This window comes from Mauremys mutica, chromosome 8, assembly GCF_020497125.1.
Source record: "Mauremys mutica isolate MM-2020 ecotype Southern chromosome 8, ASM2049712v1, whole genome shotgun sequence".
Taxonomy (NCBI): Eukaryota; Metazoa; Chordata; order Testudines; family Geoemydidae; genus Mauremys; species Mauremys mutica.
In genome coordinates, this window is record NC_059079.1 from 17275172 (window position 1) to 17296896 (window position 21725).

At 42.1% G+C, this 21725-nt stretch overlaps 2 protein-coding genes across 9 annotated transcripts in view; one reads left to right on the forward strand and one right to left on the reverse strand.

Annotated features, from left to right (window-relative positions):
- Positions 1–3180, reverse strand: part of LOC123375803 (integrin subunit beta 3 binding protein) — a 52396-nt gene extending 49216 nt beyond the window's left edge. For 2 of the 8 annotated variants that reach the window (XM_045027083.1, XR_006581579.1), the window contains exon 1: positions 1402–1473. In XM_045027083.1, the coding sequence (XP_044883018.1) occupies positions 1402–1436 (35 nt within the window). In that variant the 5' untranslated portion in view covers positions 1437–1473. Of the gene's footprint in view, positions 1–1401; positions 1483–3074 lie in introns of those variants that run through there. The other 6 variants (XM_045027087.1, XM_045027086.1, XM_045027082.1 and 3 more) reach the window with 5 other exon arrangements.
- EFCAB7 (EF-hand calcium binding domain 7) overlaps positions 3157–21725 on the forward strand; it is a 43409-nt gene continuing 24840 nt past the window's right edge. The window contains exons 1-6 of the mRNA XM_045027074.1: positions 3157–3283; positions 9484–9671; positions 14952–15163; positions 18052–18138; positions 19123–19318; positions 20185–20309. Of these exons, the coding sequence (XP_044883009.1) occupies positions 9485–9671; positions 14952–15163; positions 18052–18138; positions 19123–19318; positions 20185–20309 (807 nt within the window). The 5' untranslated portion in view covers positions 3157–3283; position 9484. The remainder of the gene's footprint in view (positions 3284–9483; positions 9672–14951; positions 15164–18051; positions 18139–19122; positions 19319–20184; positions 20310–21725) is intronic.

Consider the following 21725-nt stretch of genomic DNA (forward strand, 5'->3'; position numbering starts at 1 on the left):
GCACCAGGACAGTAGTAAATGTCAGTCTGCACAAGTAGGGAAGAGGAAAGAAAAACCAAACACATGAAGCTACAGTGTACAAGAGCTCATTTACCTGAGTCCCCTACCCTCAAGTTGATCCAAAATCTCCAGGGACAGAGTTCATTTTGTTTTCTTAATTGTGCACAGTAGATGGTGTTGAATGTTTATGTAAGTATCTGCATACTGGTAATTGGTACTTTACACATAATACACCTCTACCCCGCTATAACACGGTAGTGGGGAACCAAAAATCCCTACCGCGTTATTGCTGAAACCCTGTTATATCGGGGTAGGGGCGGCAGGGCTCCAGCAGTGATTTAAAGAGCTCCGGGCTCCAGCCGCTGCAGGGAGCCCCAGGCCCTTTAAATCGCCGTTGGAGCCCCGCTGCCACAGACCTGGGGTAGCAGCAGCAGGGCTCCAGCGGTGGTTTAAAGGGCTCAGGGCTCCCCGCAGCAGCTGGAGCCCCAAGCCCTTTAAATCACCGGCGAACCCCGCTGCGGCAGCCCCGGGGTAGCGGCGGCGGGCCTCCGGCGGTGATTTAAAGGGCCCTGGGCTCCCTACAGCAGCCGGAACCCCGGGCCCTTTAAATCACCGGTGAGCCCTGCTGCCACGGCCCTGGGCTCCAGCAGAATTTAAAGGGCCTGGGGCTGCCCACAGCAGCCAGAGCCCCAGACCTTTTAAAGTGCCGCCGGAGCCCCGCTGCTACCATGCTATATGCGAACCCATGTTATAGCGGGGTAGAGGTGTATTTACCAATCTAAAAAAAAGTTATAACTATAGTTTGTTATAACATATTGGAAAATCCCTTTAGGCCAGATTGAGAGTCTCTTGCTAACACTGATGAGCATTTACTTACAAAAGTACTCCTATTTACTTCAGTGAAACAATTCATGTGAGTAACTGCTCATCAGCGAGAGTATGGGTTTCACCATCTAGCCCTTGGTAAGGAAGTGAGATTTTAGTCTCCTGGTACACTAAGATTTTTTTTAAACTTTGCATGTATTTAAGCAAATTATAAAAGAAATAAATTGAAGATGAGTGGGGAAAGGTATTTGCATGAGGTGGTAAAAAATGAAGAAGTATATGGCTGTATTTCTTAATGGAAAATTTATTCTGAGGAAATCACAATGCATTTTTGGGTGTTTATATAGACTCCACTGACACACACTTTCAACCTTACTATTTTCTAACTCACTTTATAGAAAGACATTAAGTTTCACAAAAACCTGGTAAGGTAGGTAATTAGTACTGCAGGGAACTAAGTATAAAGAGGTCACACATGAGGTCACTGATTGAATCATAAGCCTCAAGACCCACTATATCAGTGGTTCTCAACTTATTTATCATTGTGGGCTACATATGCGGCCCACAATGTGTTACCTGGGCCTCAGGGGAGCAGCCTGGACGCCGACCATGGATCCCCGCAATGCAGGGCTGGGCAGCTGCCTGACCCCAAACCCGGAGCTTGTGGGGCCAGGCTACTGCCCGGACGCAACCGTGCCGGGCAGTCGGGAACTCCGCAGGCCAGCCTTTAGCACACAGCTGAGGTGGGCTGCAGCTGTGTGCTAATTAGGCCGTGGGTTGAGAACCACTGCACTAAACCATAATCCTATTCAAAGTAATGACAGCATGAAGACTTTAATAAGGAAGTTATATTTTTAATTTGAATACACCTCTCTCATTGTTAGTGGAAATATAAAAACATACACTCAAAAAAGAATCCTTTATTTAGTTTCCACCCTGAATACCAGTGTGAAAACAGCATTTAAACTGAGAAAATCTGTATTTCATCTTTTTTGTACAAATGTGGGTTATAAAATTTTCACCCCAATGCATTCTGATGTAACAGTAAGACACCCCTACTAAAATAGCCTTGCCTTAAAAAAAATTGCCTTTGGGTTAACATTACATACACAACTGATATTTGTAGGAAAACATTAGTCAAATAAATATTCAGAGATTCCTGTTTGTTGTGACAGAATTATTTAACTATGTTTTAAATCTACTCCACATTGACACAAAATATCCCACACACTTTCCAAGTAAGGCAGTGGTTCTCAAACTTTTGTACTGGTGACCCTTTTCATGTAGCATACCTCTGAGTGCGACACCCCATCTCCACCCCGGTATAAATTAAAAACATTTTTTATATATTAAACACCATATAAATGCTGGATGCAAAGCGGGGTTTGGGGTAGAGGCTGACAGCTCGCGGCCCCCCAGGTAATAACCTCACAACCCCCTGAGGGGTCCTGACACCCGGTTTGAGAACCCCTGAAGTAAGAGATTTGCTCTGGTGTTCTGAATCATAATCTCCTTTTCCACCCCTGCTACCGTGCAGTGAGATGTGGGCTGGTAGCAGTCCTCATGGCTGAATTTTGGTGGCACTCTATGTAGAAACACTTAACATTTTCAAATTGGGGTAGCTTAACTTTAAGCACTTAAATAGTAACCTACTTCTCCAAGGCGCTGAGAACTCACTTAACTGCTGGGGGTGCTACAGGGAATGACAGCCTATTTAGGTGCTGAACTTTAAGGCACCCAAATCTGAAAGTGTCTTCACGCACACTGGCATCTGTGAGGGGCTCAGCGACTCTAGGGGAACCCGCCCCACAAAGGGGCAGCTTATTTAGCTGGTAACTTTAAGCAGCCAAGTTTGAACGTTTTGGCCACAGCCTGTACAGCCCTTTCCAAGCTGACGGGCGGATGGAAGGGAGTTAAGGCTTGATTTCAAGTCAGCGTCCTTGTCTCCCAGCTTCCGCCCCCTCGCCCCAGACCCTGTCCCCAGCTCTTGTCCCCTCCCGCCCTCAGCGCCTGCCCCCCAGCTCTTGTCCCCTCGCCCCCAGACCCTGTCCCCAGCTCTTGTCCCCTCCCGCCCTCAGCGCCTGCCCCCCGGCTCTTGTCTCCTCGCCCCCAGACCCTGTCCCCAGCTCTTGTCCCCTCCCGCCCTCAGCGCCTGCCCCCCGGCTCTGCCCGGTTGCCCCCAACACCTGCCCCCTTCTCACCACCGAAGCCCCCGCGCCGGCTGCCCTGCCCCGCCGCCCGCTACCTACGGCATGATGGCAGCGCCAGGAGCCGCTCCGGGGACTTCTCGGTTCCCGCCCGCCGTGTCCCACCCAAACCCCACCGGTTGGAAACACCATCCAGAGGAGGCGGCCGGTTCCGTTCAGGCCGGGGGCGGCCCGTACCCGACGCACCGAGGCGGAGGGCGCAAGGCGGCTGGCCCGGGCCGCGGCAGGGGACGAAAAAAGGAGCCTCCCAGGTCAGCACAGGAGGGGTCACTCCATCCCCCCCCTTCTGCTCTGTGCCCCTTCCCATGCGCGGCCTCTGTGGGAGCCCCCGGCCCTTCGCGCTCCCGTTTAGGGGCTGGGCATGTTCGTTTACAAAGGAAATCGGGAGACGGGAGCAAAATCCCCTCAGCTGGAAAGAGACCGCGTCCGCCACTGCCCCTGGGCGACAGCCTCAGTACCCCAGTGCTGCTAGGGCAGCGGTTCCCAGGGGAGGTTATTACATGGGGGGGGTCACGATCTGTCAGCCTCCACCACGTATAATGGTGTTAAACAGACAAAACAGTGTTTTTGTTTTTATTTATGAGGGGGGGGGGTCGCACTCAGAGGCTTGCTATGTGAAAGGGGTCACCGCCAGTACAAAAGTTTGGGAACCACTGTGCTAGTGGCTTAGAGCTCGTCAGTGAAACCAGGTGGTGGGATGTAATCTGGAGGGTTAAATTGCCCTAAACTAGGTTTGAAATCTCACCGAAAGACACAGAATCAGGATTCTGTGAGCAGAAGGGGAGATGTTTAGGAAGTGGCTTAAAATAATGTCCTAAGAGCGAGAGCTTCATGCTGCCCAATGAGTGAGACCTGGGAGGTTTACCTTTCCTGTGACGAAATGGTAGAAACTAGAATTTTGATCACAGAACTCATCATAGAAATGTAGAGTTGGAAAGGGCTTGGCGAGGTCATCTAGCCCTGAGGCAGGAAAAAGTAAACCTAGACCATCCTTGATAGGTGCTTGTCCAACCTGTTTTTAAAAACCTCCAGGGATGGGGATGCCACAACCTCCCTTGGAAGCCTATTCCAATGCTTAACTACCCTTGTAATTAGGGTGACCAGATGAGATGAAGAAAATATTGGGACACATGGGGGGGCGGGGTTCTGCCGGCGGAGCAAAAAAAAAGCCAAGTGCTGCTGGGGGAGCAAAAAAACCCAAAAAACGGTGCTGTTGGCGGAGCGAAAGATCGGGACAAATTGCATTCCGACCAAAGATCGGGATGCGGGACAACCACCCAAATATTTTATCGGGACGTCTGGTCACCCTACTTGTAATTAGAAAGTTTATCCTAATATCCAACCTAAATCTCGCTTGCTGCAGATTAAGCTGATTACTTCTTGTCCAACCTTTGGTGGACCCAGAGGACAGTTGATCACCATCCTCTTTGTAATAGCCCTTAACATAGTTGAAGGCTGTTACCAGCTCCCACCTCAGTCTTCTTTTCTCAAGAATCTTGGGGAGAACTGTTAGGTCATCTAGTCCCTCTCCTTTCCTCCGATGCACAGTTGTTCCTTACTGTATATATATGTTAGTGCTTCATCATCTGTCCAGTTGAGATTTTAATGACCCAAGCCATGGAGCTTCCACCAGTTCCCTTGGAAAACTATTGCACACTAGACTTCAAATAACATTGGCAGCACCACCTGCTGCACAAATAATAAATCGGTTGGTAATGAGTGGGCTGAGGGGCATAAACAACAGTTCATATTTTATAAAGCTAGTTACTGGAAAATTAACATTTATTCTCCTTTTCCTCCTTGACTTTAACCCACTTCCATTTTGTGAGTGTAACACTGGTGCTTAATTATAGTGACACCCGTTTGCAGTACCAGACTGCATCACTGTGTCCCTGTGGGGTCCTTCTAATGCCAGTGTAATATGAAAGTGTCAGGCAGGCGGTCTGTGTATTATAAATAGGGTACTTCATCCATGATAAGCGATTATTATCTTTCTTTCCCAAGTGGAAAAGACCTATATAACTCAGGAAAGTGTGAGTGATTTAGCCCTCCTGAGTAAGAATCCAATGAGTCCTGAAGGGGACCCTACCTATGCCGTTATCTTGTTGTTGAACTTGAGATATTCAATTTATTATACGGGAATATATTTTCAGAAGTCAACGCTGGGTAAAATAATGTTAGAGGCTGTTAGGCCAACAGTACAGCACAATTTAGTGTCCCTCTGTGATGGCCTTCTAAAAACCTTAATCACCTTTGGTAAAGAAGAAAACCACTGTTAAAGTTCACTGCCGTTTATGAGCAAAAGGTGTTATTGTCTTGAATTATTTCAATTATTGAAAAAAAAATCCAGATTTCCCCCACTCTGTTTTGTGCAGTTTTGTGGTGGTATTGTTATAGTTTAAGGTCCTAAATGCTGCAGACGCTTATACCATGCTTAATTTTAAGCATCCAAATAGTTCCATTGATTTGAATGGATATGCTTAACTTTACATGTTTGAAGGATAGATGTGTAAAATTTTGACAGTTTTCCCCCTGTTAGACATGCTTTTAAGAAAATTATAGCTAGAAAAAAAATTCTTCTGAATATGGGCATTTAAACCAGAGAAATTACTTTATTAACTTAATTTTTTTTTTACCTTGAATAGAAAAAAGATTTTTTCTAGTAGATTTTCCCTGCTGAAACAGTGTGGAACTGATCAGCCTAATGGTTTCTAAATCTGCTGGATTTTCAGATTTGGGAGGATGAGTAAAACCCAGCAATAAAAGCAACAAAGTATAATCTTTCAATGCACAGTTACTCTTACTAAATATGTCTCCAGATACAGCCAGTCTCTAGTAAAAAGAAGCTTGCAAAAAAGCCAACATATATGCCATACATGAGGACTTTTAGCACGTACATTTAATTACAGCACTTACCTTATCACTTTAGAGACTAATAAATGTATTTGGGCATAAGGTTTCACGGGCTAAAACCAAAGTGCAACAAGGACTCCTCGTTGTTTTTGCTGATACAGACTAACATGGCTACCACTCTAAAACCTATCTTATCACTGTTCTCCTTTTCCAGTGTCCTCCGACCTTTCAAAAAACATGTTACACCTACATGTTGCATTTTGTGTTAAATCTGTTAGCTTTTTGAGTCTAAGACTGTGTCTTACTCTGTTTATACAGCACCTAACTTAATTGTGGGGGTTCATCCTTGGTTGAGGCCTCTTGATGTTACCCTTACACCTGTGCGGTGTCACTCAGGTCAGTCAGACTCTGGGCATAAAGACTCTGCCCTGATCACTTTGTATGACCTCTGTATCTCTGTGGCTAAAGTTCTGATCAGCTCCAAAAACTCAAGTATCAGGGAGTAGCCGTGTTAGTCTGCATCCACAAAAACAACAAGGAGTCCGGTGGCACCTTAAAGACTAACAGATTTATTTGGGCATAAGCTTTCATGGGTAAAAAACCTCACTTCTTCAGATGCATGGAGTGAAAATGACAGATGTAGGCATTATATGAAGAGAAGGGAGTTACCTCACAAGTGGAGAACCAGTGTTGACAGGACCAATTCAATCAAGGTGGATGTAGTCCACTCCCAATAATAGATGAGGAGGTGTCAATTCCAGGAGAGGCAAAGCTACTTTTGTAATGAGCCAGCCACTCCCAGTCCCTATTCAAGCCCAAATTAATGATGTTAAATTTGCAAATGAATTTTAGTTCTGCTGTTTCTCTTTGAAGTCTGTTTCCTGAAGTTTTTTGTTCAAGTATAGCTACTTTTAAATTTGTTATCGATTGTCCAGGGAGATTGAAGTGGTCTCCTACTGGCTTTTGTATGTTACCATTTCTGATGTCCAATTTGTGTCTATTTATTCTTTTACATAAGCGAGGACTGGCCTGCCTCCCAAGGTCTGTGAGAGTGAGGGGTCGTTTTCCAGGATAGGTTGTAGATCATTGATGATGCGCTGGAGAGGTTTTAGCTGGGGTCTGTACGTGATGGCCAGTGGTGTTCTGTTATTTTCCTTGTTGGGCCTGTCCTGTAGTAGGTGATTTCCGGGCACCTGTCTTGCTCTGTCAATCGGTTTCCTCACTTCCCCAGGTAGGTGTTGTAGTTTTAAGAATGCTTGATAAAGATCTTATAGGTGTTTGTCTCTCTCTGAGGCTTTGGCTACACTTGCACTTCAAAGCGCTGCCGCGGCAGCACTTTGAAGCGCTAAGTGTAGTCAAAGCGCCAGCGCTGAGAGAGAGCTCTCCCAGCGCTGTCCGTACTCCACCTCCCTGTGGGGAATAACGTACAGCGCTGGGAGCCGCCTGAGGCCATGGCTACACTTGCAAATTTGCAGCGCTGCAGCAGGGTGTGAAAACACACCCTCTCCAGCGCTGCAAATTGTGGCGCTGCAAAGCGCCAGTGTGGTCAAAGCCCCAGCGCTGTACGTTATTCCCCACAGGGAGGTGGAGTACCGACAGCGCTGGGAGAGCTCTCTCCCAGCGCTGGCGCTTTGACTACACTTAGCGCTTCAAAGCGCTGCCGCGGCAGCGCTTTGAAGTGCAAGTAGAGCCAAAGCCTGAGGGATTGGAGCAAATTCAGTTGTATCTTAGGGCTTGGCTGTAGACAATGGATCATGTGATGTGGCCTGGATGGAAGCTGGAGGCATGTAGGTAAGTATAACAGTCAGATTGATAGAGCGAGATGGGTACCCAGAAATCACCTACTACAGGACAGGCTCAACAAGGAAAATAACAGAATACCCACTGGCCATCACGTAAAGCCCCCAGCTAAAACCTCTCCAGCACATTATCAACGATCTACAACCTATCCTGGAAAACGATCCCTCACTCTCACAGACCTTGGGAGGCAGGCTAGTCCTCGCTTACAGACAGCCCCCAAACCTGAAGCAAATATTCGCCAGCAACTCCACACCACACCACAGAAACACTAACCCAGGAATCAATCCCTGTAGCAAACCTCGTTGCCTACTCTACCCCATATTTACTCCAGCGACACCATCAGAGGACCCAACCACATCAGCCACACCATCAAGGGCTCATTCACCTGCACATCTACTAATGTTATATATGCCATCATGTGCCAGCAATGCCCCTCTGCCATGTACATTGGCCAAACAGACAGTCCCTACGTAAAAGAATAAATGGACACAAATTGAGCATCAGGAATGGTAACATACAGAAGCCAGTTGGAGAACACTTCAGTCTTCCTGGACATTCTATAACAGATTTAAAAGTAGCTGTACTTGAACAAAAAAACTTCAGGAAACAGACTTCAAAGAGAAACAGCAGAACTAAAATTCATTTGCAAATTTAACACCATTAATTTGGGCTTGAATAGGGACTGGGGGTGGCTGGCTCATTACAAAAGCAGCTTTGCCTCTCCTGGAATTGACACCTCCTCATCTATTATTGGGAGTGGACTACATCCACCCTGATTGAATTGGCCCTGTCAACATTGGTTCTCCACTTGTGAGGTAACTCCCTTCTCTTCGTGTGTCATTATATAATGCCTCCATCTGTAATTTTCACTCCATGCATCTGAAGAAGTGAGGTTTTTTTACCCATGAAAGCTGATGCCCAAATAAATCTGTTAGTCTTTAAGATGCCACTGGACTCCTTGTTGTTTTTCTGAAAACTCAGACTCCCAAAATTCTGTTTTTCCTCAGGTCACAAGTATTAGGGCACTTATCTGTTTCTGAATAGTTGAGCAAATATTCCATGCTGGATCTCTATATCAGTCTATCTTTGGGGAAATGTTGCCTGTTTCTTTATGTTTTAAGCAGTCATTTACAGAGTGGTGAAAAAACGCATTCCACACACTTTCCACTTCTTCTAGGTTGTGTCCACATCAGCATCTTTCCCCTAAAGTATTCTATCATTACTACTACTGGCTAAGTTCAACCAGTAGCACTAATAATGAGAGTGCCAGTGTGGACGAGGTGGCTGCTGGCCTGCCAGGGTTTTTTTTTTACCACTGTTCTGAATAACTCTGCCCACAGCAAGCCTAGACAACAGTGGTTAAAACACCAGCGGACACTAGTAGCTTGTCCATACAAGTGCTCCCACTGTTGCTATTCGCAGGTGAGTTGAGCCAGTGATAGCAACAGTAGGACATTTTAGGAAAAAAGTATAGTGTAGACAATCCCTTGAGGCTTAATTCTAATTTTGGCTAAGGATGCATCACCTCATATGGTATCTTAGAAAATTTGCTACTGTGTTTGCATTCAGTGTAGATAAATAAATAATAACGAGTAATACTTAGCACTTACATAGTTTAAATTCATGGATCTCAAAGCACTTTACAAAGGCAGTTAAGAAGCATTATCCCCATTTTACAGCAGAGAAACAGATTCAAAGAGAGTTTAATTGAATCTGTGTGAGGGGACAGAACAGAGACATACTTACGCACTATGAAAGCAAAAGCAAAAGACTTTAAATATGTTTGTATTATTCACAGAATGGCCAGCAGTCCTGGAAGTAATGCATCCCTCTCCCATGAGAAAACCATACTCTCAGAAAGTTCTCAAGCAAAGAAATCGCAGTATTCTGAAGAGGAGACCTTTTACATGAACTGCAGAGCAGCCTACCTAGCTGTTTTTAAAAGCAGCTTAGAAAATATTAAATCAAAAGAACAACTCTGTTTAGGTAATGAGTAGGAGATAATTTTCTTTACTTGAATTTTGTGTGTGAAGATTACAGTAGTTTATTTTCAAACCAACAGACAGCATTTCACTGGTGGAAATACCCCAGCGCGTAATGGAGCTTGGTCACAATAGCTTCTTTTAAGGATTCTGGCAGTTCTTGGTGGGGTTTGGGTTTTCAAGCATTAGTGGCTGTATCTATAAAGACACTTCCAAAGTTTATACCTATTATAAAATATATCATAGTTTTTCAGATAGTTTACAGAAAGTACTTTATCTCAATATTTTTCATTTTCCTCAAATTCTTAATCTATATTACTTGGTATTGGATGGTTTGTTGAAGTGAAACAATATACAGAGCCTTTCATCTCTAAACCACCACTCTGAATGAGCAAAAGTCAATACCACCTATCAGTTATTGGGGGGCCTAAGTGAGTTATTTAACAGCAGCACATTTGATGGTGGCATCGTTGCCTACTTGATGTGGGCCTGGATACTGCTTTGTGGTGGTGACATTTTGCAGTAAAGTGTTTTCCTCTCTCCAACAAGTGATAAATTACAATGAGTTATTCTCAGTTCAGTTTCTAGTGGACAAGTGTCCCTAGCATAGAAAATCACCATGGCAACTGGCATTAATTGGCATAGTGGTTTGCAGTCTCATCAGAAAAGTTGTTAATGAGAGATGGACCTTACCCTTTCACCCCGAGTCATGGTCCCCCAGATCAGGGTTGAGAAACACTGACTATGTGATATGTGAAAATCTTTCCCTGCCTATGCTGAATGTGTTTTGTGCATAAATGGATGACTTCAGTGTTTCATAAGAACTACGTACATTAATTTTTAAAAAATATAAATGTACCTTAAGTTAAAGCACTTCTCAATTTCCTAAATTTCAAGACAGATGTTTTATTCTTTTATCAGTATTATTTTGGGCTGTCGATTAATCGCAGTTAACTCACGCGATCACTTCAAAAAATTAAATGCAATTAAAAAAATTAATCGCGATTAATTGCATCTTTAATCGCACTGTTAAACAATAGAATACCAATTGAAATTTATTAAATATTTTGGATGTTTTTCTACATTTTCATATATATTTTATTCTGTGTTGTAACTGAAATCAAAGTGTATACTATTTTTTATGACAAATATTTGCATTGTAAAAATAACAAAAAAGAAATAGTATTTTTCAATTAACCTCATACAAGTACTGTAGTGCAATCTTTGTTGTGAAAGTGCAACTTACATTGCATTTTTTTGTTATATAACTGCACTCAGAAACAAAACAATGTAAAACTTCAGAGACTACAATTCCACTCAGTCCTATTTCTTGTTCAGACAATCACTGAGACAGAGAAGTTTGTTTACATTTACAGGAGATAATGCTGCCATCTTCTTATTTACACTGTCACCAGAAAGTGAGAACAGGCATTTGTAGCCGACTGTTGTAGCCAACCTCGCAAGATATTTACATGCCAGATATGCTAAAGATTCATATGTCCTTTCATGTTTCAACCACCATTCCAGGGGACATATACTGTTTCTTTTGTTTATCATTTTTACAGGTCTCACTTTCAGGTGACATTGCAAACAAGAAGCGGGCAGCATTATCTCCTACAAATGTAAACAAACTTGTTTGAGTGCTTGGCTGAATAAGAAGTAGGATTGAGTGGACTTGCAGGCTCTAAAATTTTATATTGTTTTATTTTTGAATGCAGGTCTTTTTTATATAATTCTACATTTGTAAGTTCAACTTTCGCGATAAAGAGATTGCACTACAGTACTTGTATTAGGTAAATTGAAAAATACTATTCCTTTTGGTTTTGACAGTGCAAATACTTGTAATCAAAAATTAAATATAAAGTGAGCACTGTACTCTTTGTATTCTGTGTTGTAATTGAAATCAATATATTTGAAAATGTAGAAAGCATCCAAAAATATTTAAATAAATAGTATTCTATTATTGTTTAACTGTGTGATTAATCGCAATTCATTTTTTTAAATTGCTTAACAGCCCTAGTATTATTCTACTTCATTGTGTGATTAGGTGACATCTGCAACAGTCCAACAATGTATCTTTTTGGTTTGGTAAATGCAGTTAGTAGTAGTAAGTATAAATACTTGATTGAAAATTATGATGCTTAGAAAAAGTCTACAAAAATAACTCAAAGTTCCACAGCTAATTGGGTGGAACCATGAAAACGACCAATTTATACAGTAAGTTAGTGAAAAAAATGGTCTCTAAGTTGGGCTAGGGGCTGGGAATTGGTTTACTTAAAATGTTTTAATTAGTTTTTCTGTTAAATGAATATTTGGAATAGCTTTCACAGTTCCATCTAGAAATCTGTTAAGTTTTAGTGTTGCCAATTTTTGCAAGTTTATCATGTATCACAGTATTTGGTGTTTTTTCTTAAAGCCCCAACACCTGGAGTCCTATTATTAGCTTCCTTTTTTTTTTAAATAAAAGTTTCTAGGCCTCCTGATCACAAAGAAAAGCTTGAAAACATGAACCATAAAAAGGCTAAAAACCAGGAGGCATATAAAAAGAACCCAAATCTATATTTTTTTTTAAAAAACCCTTATGATTTTGAAGCTAATATGATTTTTGAACACTTGGAATTGTCAATGCTGCTGTGTTGCTTGCTAAGGGTTTATCAATAGTAGATTATGGTGTCAGGGAATGGCATCTTTGTAGAAAACCACAGAGGTTATGTAATCACAGAACAAACAAAAAGTAAATAAAGCATTCTGACACACTATGGTCAGTCATAATATTTAGGCACTGTACTCCTCTTTTCCTTAGCATAAAATTCATTATCTCCAGACTTTCATTCTCTTTAATCTTCGTCCATACCTACATCATGTGAGCTTTTTACCAGGAAGCCAGTTAGCATGTACATCTGATGGTTTCAGACTGACAGCTTCTCTCCAAATACCAGTACTTGAAATACCATTCTCTAACAAGCATACTCTTTCAGCATATGACTCAGTCTTCTGCAGACTGTCAGGGTTAAGATAGAAGCCCCTGTATAACATCCTAATGATGGTTTTAAAATAAGAGTGGTGTGAACAAATGTCATCTCTTTTATATATGTGCTGTGCCTTTCATCTCTATCCATATGCTACTTGGGCACATAGCAAGTGTTTAGGCATTTTGATTTCAAGGTCAGCTAAGAAAGGGCCGTTACTAGTTCAGGCTCCCAGTCTTCTCAGAGCTGTGTGTGAACGTTTTTCCCCTTTTAAACTTGTAAGTGTTAAGAGTCATTATAGGCTTATGTAAAAGCTTAGCGTAAATCCTGGCAAAGAATCAAATCAGTGGTGTCAATATTGAAGCATCTGTGGTTACATGATGTTTGGTTAATAACACAAACTATGCTATTAGTTTAGAGCCTGCTCCGACAAACCCTTAGAGGAGTCGTAGTTGCTCACTGAATGTACTATAATCTAATGTCCTATCTTATTACTCAGGTATTTAGCAGAATCCAGTTAAAGAAACATAAATAAAAGATGCGGTCTAAACAGTCTTTCAAAAATATGGTCTTGGGAGATATGTTTGTAGCAATCACTGATCTCCCTGGAATCATAAATGATACAGGTAGCAGCATCTTGCTGTATATTTATCAAAACACATTTATTAAAATACAAGTGAATAATCAGTTCATGAAGGGTGCTAGATTGACAGCCCACAAGAGTGGGTTATCCACATAACAACACACATTGAGAATGATTGCCCTTCCTTAGCTGACCTTGAAACAGAAATGCCAAAACAGTTGCTATGTACATGAATGTACAAGAGGTACATGAATAAAGACACGAGCTATCCCATATTCACCAGCCTCCATTCTGTGCCCATTTGGTCCTTGGGGGGGGTCACACCTTAGATTAGCAATAAAGGTGCTAATTATGAAAAGGGGTTCTTTGGAGAGTCTTTCTTTATATGGCCCACCTACTAAGAATTGTAATGATACCACTAACTCATTTCAGATAGGCTCCTGAACAGCTCTGAGCTGGTAAAGACTTAGTCATTACAGATCTGGATAAAAAGCAAACTACTGACTTACCTAGAGAGTTCTCCTAAACCATCTAATTCTCTAAAGTGGGTTGGGGGTTATGACATCTTATTAACTAGACAGCATATTTGAGTTTAGCTTGAATTTAAGATAATGCCTTCTTCACATTATAAACTGATGAAAGCCTAATGTAAGTGAAGATTTTTCAGAAGCTAGCTAGAACTAGCAAATCCAACTTCTGCAACTGCCATATACAGGAGCAGTGGGACTTGTTGCAGACATTTTATCAGCTTTATTATTATTTATTTATTTTATTTTTTATTATTGATTTTATTTTATTTTTTTACTATCAGTTTACTGGGAATTATTTTTCTTTTTACATTTGAAATTCATGTTTTATAATATGAACTATTTGGTTGGTAGAGAAATAATTCTACAGCTCATTTATGGTAGGCTGTACACTGAGAGCCTGACCCAATTCCTATTAAACTAAACGGAAAGACTCTCATTGACGTCAGTAGATGGATCTGGCCCAGAATATGTAGCTTTACAAATAACAGGTTGTTATATTAAAGCCTGCGGATTACACACAGTGGGCCAAATCCCACATTTACTACTTGTGGGGGGAATAGGTAGGAATTTCACTTTCAAGTCAGTGGATATTTTGCCTGATTGAGGGTCTGATCTTGCAGGTCTTACTTTTGTGAGTAGTCCCATTGAGTTCAGTGGTTCTGTGTACACAAGTAAGAGAGAGCTGCTGACTCGATCCTAAGGGCTAAATTGTGGCTTTGCCAGAGCCCTGTGTATGAGGCAGCACATAGTTATAGTAGCACTTAGACCCAGCCTATATCTGGCACAGTGTACTTCCCCAGTATGCCACTGAGTGCTTTGGGAGGGAAAGAAACCAAGGCACTGCCTATTCTCACCAACATGTACAGTGGGAATGTAGTACTCCATCAGAGGCTTAGGCTTCTCTGACCTTCATGCTGCTACCCCTGGTATGGGTAGCCTTGCACCCTCTTCCTTCCCAGTGCGGGTGCGCAGGATGGTCCGCCATGTAGCATTAAATCAGGAACACAGGATTGAGTCAACATCCCATGTCACAGCTACTGCAGTTAAGCAAAGGTTTATCATTCATGCCTACTTTTGCCTTTGTTTGGATTAAAAAAACACCTGTCTTAACCTATGAACTGATTACAGGATAGTTTGAAAAAATCATATCTATTTTGTCTGTCAGTGTCAATGAAGAGTTGATATTATATTTTACTGTGCAGTGCTTCAACAGGCTGGAAGAAATCCATCTCAGAAGATGGTTAATCAGTACTGGACTCCCCAGACCACCACACTGAATTTTGATGATTTTTGTAATATCTTAAAAAAAGAAAAACCAGCTACAAAAACAGAACTGCTCAAAGCATTTTTAAAAGTAGATACAAATAATGATGGATATATTTTGCACACTGAACTTTATAAAATTCTGACAATGGTAAGTATTATGGAAGGTAAATTACAAATTTTGATATAGAGCTATAATTTGCCGAAAATTGGTATAGCAGACGAACCAATCTTTTAAAATTTTTAAAATCATAGAAACAGTCCTGAATATTCAAAAATTGATTTTGTTAGGGGGAAACAATCTATATTGGAATTATTTTAATGATTTCTTTTTAAGTGTTATACTCCCTTGGCTGTCTTTCTCTCCCTCTTTCTTATTTTTTCCCCCTACAGTCCTGAAGTTGGGTGGTCACCCAACTGCTCCTCTCAATTCCAGCCAGGGCCGCCCAGAGGATTCCAGGGGCCCGGGGTCTTCGGCGGCGGGGGGGCCCTTCCGTTCCAGGACCCACCGCCGAAGTGCCCCGAAGACCCGTGGCGGGAACCCCCCCCCGCCGCCGAATTACCGCCTAAGCAGGACCCACCGCCGACGTGCAGCCCGGTCTTAGGTGGTAATTCGGCGGTGGGGGGGGTCCCCGCCGCGGGTCTTCGGGGCACTTTGGCGGCGGGTCCCGGAACGGAAGGGCCCCCCGCCGCCGAATTACCGCCGAAGACCGGGCTGCACGTCGGCGGCGGGTCCCGCTTCGGCGGTAATTCGCCAGTGGGGGGTCCTTCTGCCCCGGAGCGGAAGGACCCCCCGCTGGCGAAGACCGGGAGCGAAGAAGCTCCTGCGCCCTCTTGCCCTGCCCCCTCTGGGCGGCCCTGACCCTATCCACCCCCCCCAGAACACCCACAATCCAACCCCCCCATTCCCTGCCCCCTGACCGCTCCCCCCACCTCTGCCCCCTCCCTGTGCCCTGACTGTCCCCAGGACTCCCTGCCCCTTAGCCAAACCCCCTGGCCCCAGCCTCTTACCTCCGGCTCTCTCCTCACCCGGAGCCTCAGCGCCTCACCCAACAGCTGCAGTGAGTCTCCAGCGGGGCCTGAGCTCCGTCCCGCTCAGAGCCGCGTGGGGAGGGGGCGGGGCTGGGAGCTCCACGCCGAGCGGAGGGAGCTGAGCTCAGCCCGGAGCTCCCAGCCTCCGCCCCCTTGCCACACGGCTCTGAGCGGGGCAGGGCTCAGGCCCCGCCGGGACACGCTGCCGCGCTGTCTGAGGACGCCGCTTGATGCGCTAGGGCTCCAGGAGAGGGGCGGAGGCGGGGGCCTCAGCTGTTCTCTTGGGGGTCCCTGCGGGGCCCGGGGCAAACTGCCCCCTTTGCCCCCCCCTCTGGGCAGCCCTGATTCCAGCCCATAATGTATGAAGATCAACAGAAAAATAATTAAATTACTTTTTTTTAAGGAAACACTACCTATCTGTCCCGCACTGAAGCAGCTGAATTGGAAGCACATAGCCCTTGTTAAGTTCAGTGCTTAGTACTGTTTTGTTCCAGCAACTTCTATGCAAATCCCCTGCTTTTGAAAGGTCCTTTTGCAGCCCTATGGGACAGTGTCATTAACTTAGTAAAGTTTGTTCAGTTATTATCCTCCCTTCACACATTTTGTCTCATTCATGCATGCTCAAAAATAACTACCCCTCCTGCCCCAACATGATAATTATGGGGTCCGTGATCCCATTACAGCCGTAACAAAAATACCACATCACTGCAGCCATACCCCTGAGCTCAGGCCCTTACCTCATCAAGTTGCACAATGTAAGCTGTGATAGAGCTAGAAGCACAGTGCATAGCAAGGTGGTGTGTGAATTTACAGTGCAATAGCTTGTTACACACCAAGTGGCCAGGCCATCTGAACCATGCTGCTGCTCACTAAAAGTTACATAATATACTTCGATGTGTGCACTATGAAGCATTTAATGCACAGCAGCAGGGTCCACACGGACAGATGGCAGGACCCTTAACAATCAGGTGCTGTATGAGCACAAATATTGATGGTAGCAACAACAGGGAAATGATCTTTGTGTAGTACAAGGTGAAAGGAGCAAATCTTGAATGTAGCTATAGCACCATGAAGGGCTATAAAATCAGTAGGTCTAATTTAAAGTAAATCCACCATTTTATAAGGAACCAGTGTAAAAGAACTCAGCATGGGCTTAATATAACAGCCTAAATAAGTGACTAAAATGTAAAATATTATTAAATTAGCTCTTGGTTGTAATATGTTAATTAGATTATATGTAACACTGGGATTGAACCTAGGACCTTTGGAGCTAAATGCATGAGCCTCTACTGCATGACTAAAAGCCACGTCTCTGTTGGTAGACTCATTAATCTCTAAGTAGTTTGGTTGCCACCAGGGCTGGCTCCAGGCACCAGCCACGGAAGCAGGTGCTTGGGGCGGCCAATGGAAAGGGGCGGCATGTCTGGTTCTTCGGCAGCAATTCGGTGGCAGGTTCCTCAGTCCCTCTCAGAGCGAAGGAACTGCCGCCGAAGAATGAAGCGCCACGGCAGAGCTGCCGCTGAAGTGCTGCCGATCGCGGCTTTCTCTTTTCTTTTTTTTTCCCTCGCTTCGCCGTTTGGGGCAGCAAAAAAGCTGGAGTGGGCCCTGGTTGACACTAGAGGGGGACAGAGCACCACACTCAGCTGGCATGGGTTGCATATAAATATTAATTTAATTGACTAGGAGTTGCTATGCTACAAATCCTCAGTGCCTGGTATGCCTACTAAAGTCAACATTAGTTCCACGCATGGAGGGCTTGTGGAATGAGACCTTGAAATTGCATGAGCTTAGTTATTCATCTTCCAAGTATTTAGTAGTGTTTCAAATACATTAAAATATCATTTACAATGCTGATCACTATTTTGGGGATTCAAACTCAGGCCAATGTAAAAGTGCTGCAGATAAGAATGTTAAAGTATACTTATTTCCTTTGTGTAATCTTCAAACCGGTGATGTCGGTGAACAATGTTCTTTAGTAGGAACTGACATTTAAACTGTTTATCACAGAGAGGTGAGAAGATGACTGTAGAGGAAGTGAATGCCATCACTAAATTGGCTGATGTAAACAGCAATGGCAAGCTTGATTACAACAAGGTATGATAAACAAGGTGACAATACTTTTGTATATGATGTTGGATTAATCAAATTTGATAGCTACTTCCTAAGCCACACTAATAGGTCTTAGTGCTGATATTTTGAGGTTTGCAGATTACAAAGTGCTGGAGGGAGGGCCGGTGCAGGTGATATGGTTCCCAAAGGGCTTCATATTATTATTTATTTTATTTATTTATCATTAGTATTGCCATAGTGCCTGGGAAACCTTGTCATAGACCAGAACCCCATTGTGCTAGAAGCTGTACAGATAATATGGGAGCACCATTTCTCTGGCGCACAATGCACTTTCTTTGGTAATATCCTCAAACAAAGGTCACTTTGTACTTGTGAACCTAGCTATGTTCAAGGATACAACCTAGTTCCAGGGGTGAGACTGGCAGCAGTAGCAGGTCAAGGGTGGCAAATGAGAGCAAACCTGGATATTCAGCATGGATTAGCACTGTAATGCCTTTTTAATCTATATTATAAGTACTGTCTTGGCTAATGTGCAATTTCTTTTGTGGGGGAGGTTATTGCGTGTACTCAGCATCTATTTTTCAAGGTAGAATATCTCTTCAGTTTTATGTTATTTCAAACTGAACCTCTAAGCAATGACTAAATTTTAAACAGTCAACAGTCCACAAAAGACTTGCACCATAAACACAGTTTCACAGAAAAACAACAACCCTCCATTAAAAATTAGGCATAAAAATGAGTCCACAAATGTCTAGCAGATAATATAAATCATCTGTTGGGGTGAAATTCATATTTCATTTTCACTTTATAGTGCGACCTCTCTACTGAATCATGGCTCCATTTTTACTATGTCACTTGAGAGTGGTCATTCTGATTCATGAAAATAAAATGAGCATTGTGCTTCAAGAGAAACTAGATTCCATCTGTTGATTTATCCTGTGCTTACTAATGTGTGTGTTTTCCCCTAAAACTGTATTAAAGAATGTTTCACTTTTTTATTGTGCAAAGTTTTGTAAATTATATATGACAACCAATGAGCAATGTCGTAAGACTGCACTAGAGAAACTAGAAGTTGACAGTAGACTGAGGCGTCAGCAGTTTGGAAGTCAAGTTGAAACCTCCTCTGAAAGAGCAACATCACCAATATCAAAACCATCATCAAAGACCACAAGGAAAACTGATCACAAGCCAGCACCAAAGAGAGGTATTTACTTTTCAGGCAGGGAAGCTCCATTTCAGAACCCCGGGCCCATTCTCCCAAGTGAATCAGCAGGTTGAGTAACTTTTTTTTTTACTTTTCTCATACTAGCACAGATTTTGACTTTGGCAACCACAGAAAAGCACCACTCGGATTTCTGAGCCCCTTGCCCAAATGGACTTTGGCTGCATCTCTTATCTAAGACCATCAAATTTTTCTTAGGACTAAAATCAGTTGATTCTTGTGTGACATAGTCCAGAGGGAAGAGAGAAAATGAGTGTACAGATGTTGCAGTATGTCAGGCTATTTATCTCATATCCTAATAAGAAATGAAGCCTAAAACATTTATCAACAGGAAAGATATTAGCTTGCATTTTTAAAGCAAGGTATTTAAACATGTGAGTAGTAGTATTGACTTCAATATGTCTACTCATGTGCTTAAAATTACACAAAGGCTTATGTACCTTACTGAAGAAGGGCCAAGATTATAGGAATATAATGAGAGTATATGAAATACCTGCATTTGTACATAGAGCATATCAGTCCCTTTTGGTTTCAATTCAAGGAAAAATCATGCTGAAATTGAAAAAAATGCAAAGTAATCCGACAAGAGGAAATGAAAAGACTGGGATTGTTTGGTCTAGAAGGAACGTAAAGAATACTTCTTTGACATGTACAAGGAGGGAGATGATGGTAGTGGTACTAGTCCATGGTCATGTGGTTAAATAATCATAAGAGAATTCAGTTTATTTTAATGAAGTTTTAGGTTTTTTTGTGTGTGACTTTGAATGCAAAGATATACAAATACCATTTGTAACATTCTGAAACAATGGAAAACAGCCAGTGTAAATAAATAAATATCTGTGTTATAGGTGACAGCAGAACTTCTTCAAGGCCTTCATCAGCCCAAAGTTGCAAGGCATCCGTTTCTTCCACTATCTGCCTGGGCACCAGCAGTAACACAAATTCAGAGCTAATTGAGCCAAACACAGTAAAGGTACTGTGTATGTTAGTTCTGTTTAAATTATGCTGTTTTCGTTTAAGCACACACATTGTTGCATGTTAAATAGAAGCAGTTTTCCTCTGATTTTTTTCTCTTATGTTAGTAGTTTGTCAAGGACAGCTGTACACTACAGAGAGATTTCATGATGCAAAATATTATTAATATTTTTATATATTGTTGGTTTTGTTGACATCCAGTTACTGAAAATAATTTTTCAGGTGTGAAGGTTTAATAAAGCAAAGTATATTTTTATAAATGAAATCACTGTTGGATAAAACATATAATGACTTTTTGAGAAACTTAAAATTGAATAATTTATTAGATTGGTGAGAACTTTAAATGCTTAAGTAGTCTGAAAGATTTGTATCATAAACCTTTATAAGAATGGTAATTGGAAATAAATAACAGATCTCCAAATATATTCAGTTCAATGAACATTAATTTGTAAATATATCCTGTAGCCTGCAAATATTGATTTTATATTTAGACTAATATGTTCTATAAGTATTTTTGTTTAAATGAATCACTCATTCAATATAAATTCCTGTGGGAGAAAGACAACAAAGTCACTTTGTTAAGTCAATATTTGTAGAGTGTTAATATTGATCTTTTTCCTTTGTTTTCCCTTTCTTGACTCAACCTTTACTAGTTTTCTTTCAACAGAAAATAATAGCTACAGAAATATAAAACATTAACTGGAAACTGCTAGGATACATTAAAAATGTGCACCTTGAGACCTCTGTGTAAAAGGGAAAAAATGGTTATGACCACATAGTATAACTACTGCTAGAAAACTGAACTGATTGTTCTCATGAGGTACATTTTGTTTCAAATAACAACTCTGTATTTGTTATTGAACTCTGAAGTCCTTTATATCTTTAACATTGCTGGATAGTGACATTTGTTCTATATTAAAATTTAAAAACATGATCTCAGAGGAATTTTTTTTCAATCTGTTTAGGTACCTGCACCCCCATGCAATTTAACTTCAGTTCCAGCATGTTCAAACATGATCTGTAGTGTGCAAAATCATATAGTTTTCCAATATTGGACCCCTCTTTATTTTCACAAGCAAATAAAGTTTTAATGAAAAGCAGTTTTAGAAAGTGACCATTAGTGATTACCAGCATATCTTTCATCAGAAATTAAACCAAATATTGGTCAATAAAAATAAACAGATGTAACTGGTACTGCTAATTTGTTGCATCCATACTACCTAAGGGCCCTAGCCAAAGCCCACTGAAATGAATGGACAGACACCCAATGATTTCTTGGGCCTTGGATCAGGACCTAGGAGCATACATTGGTCTCATTCTTTTTATATTCACATTTATTTTTCTCCACAGTTCATCTGTTTTCTGGGACAATTAGAAAGTGTTGTTTTGGTGGACTTGGACCAACACTGGTGTT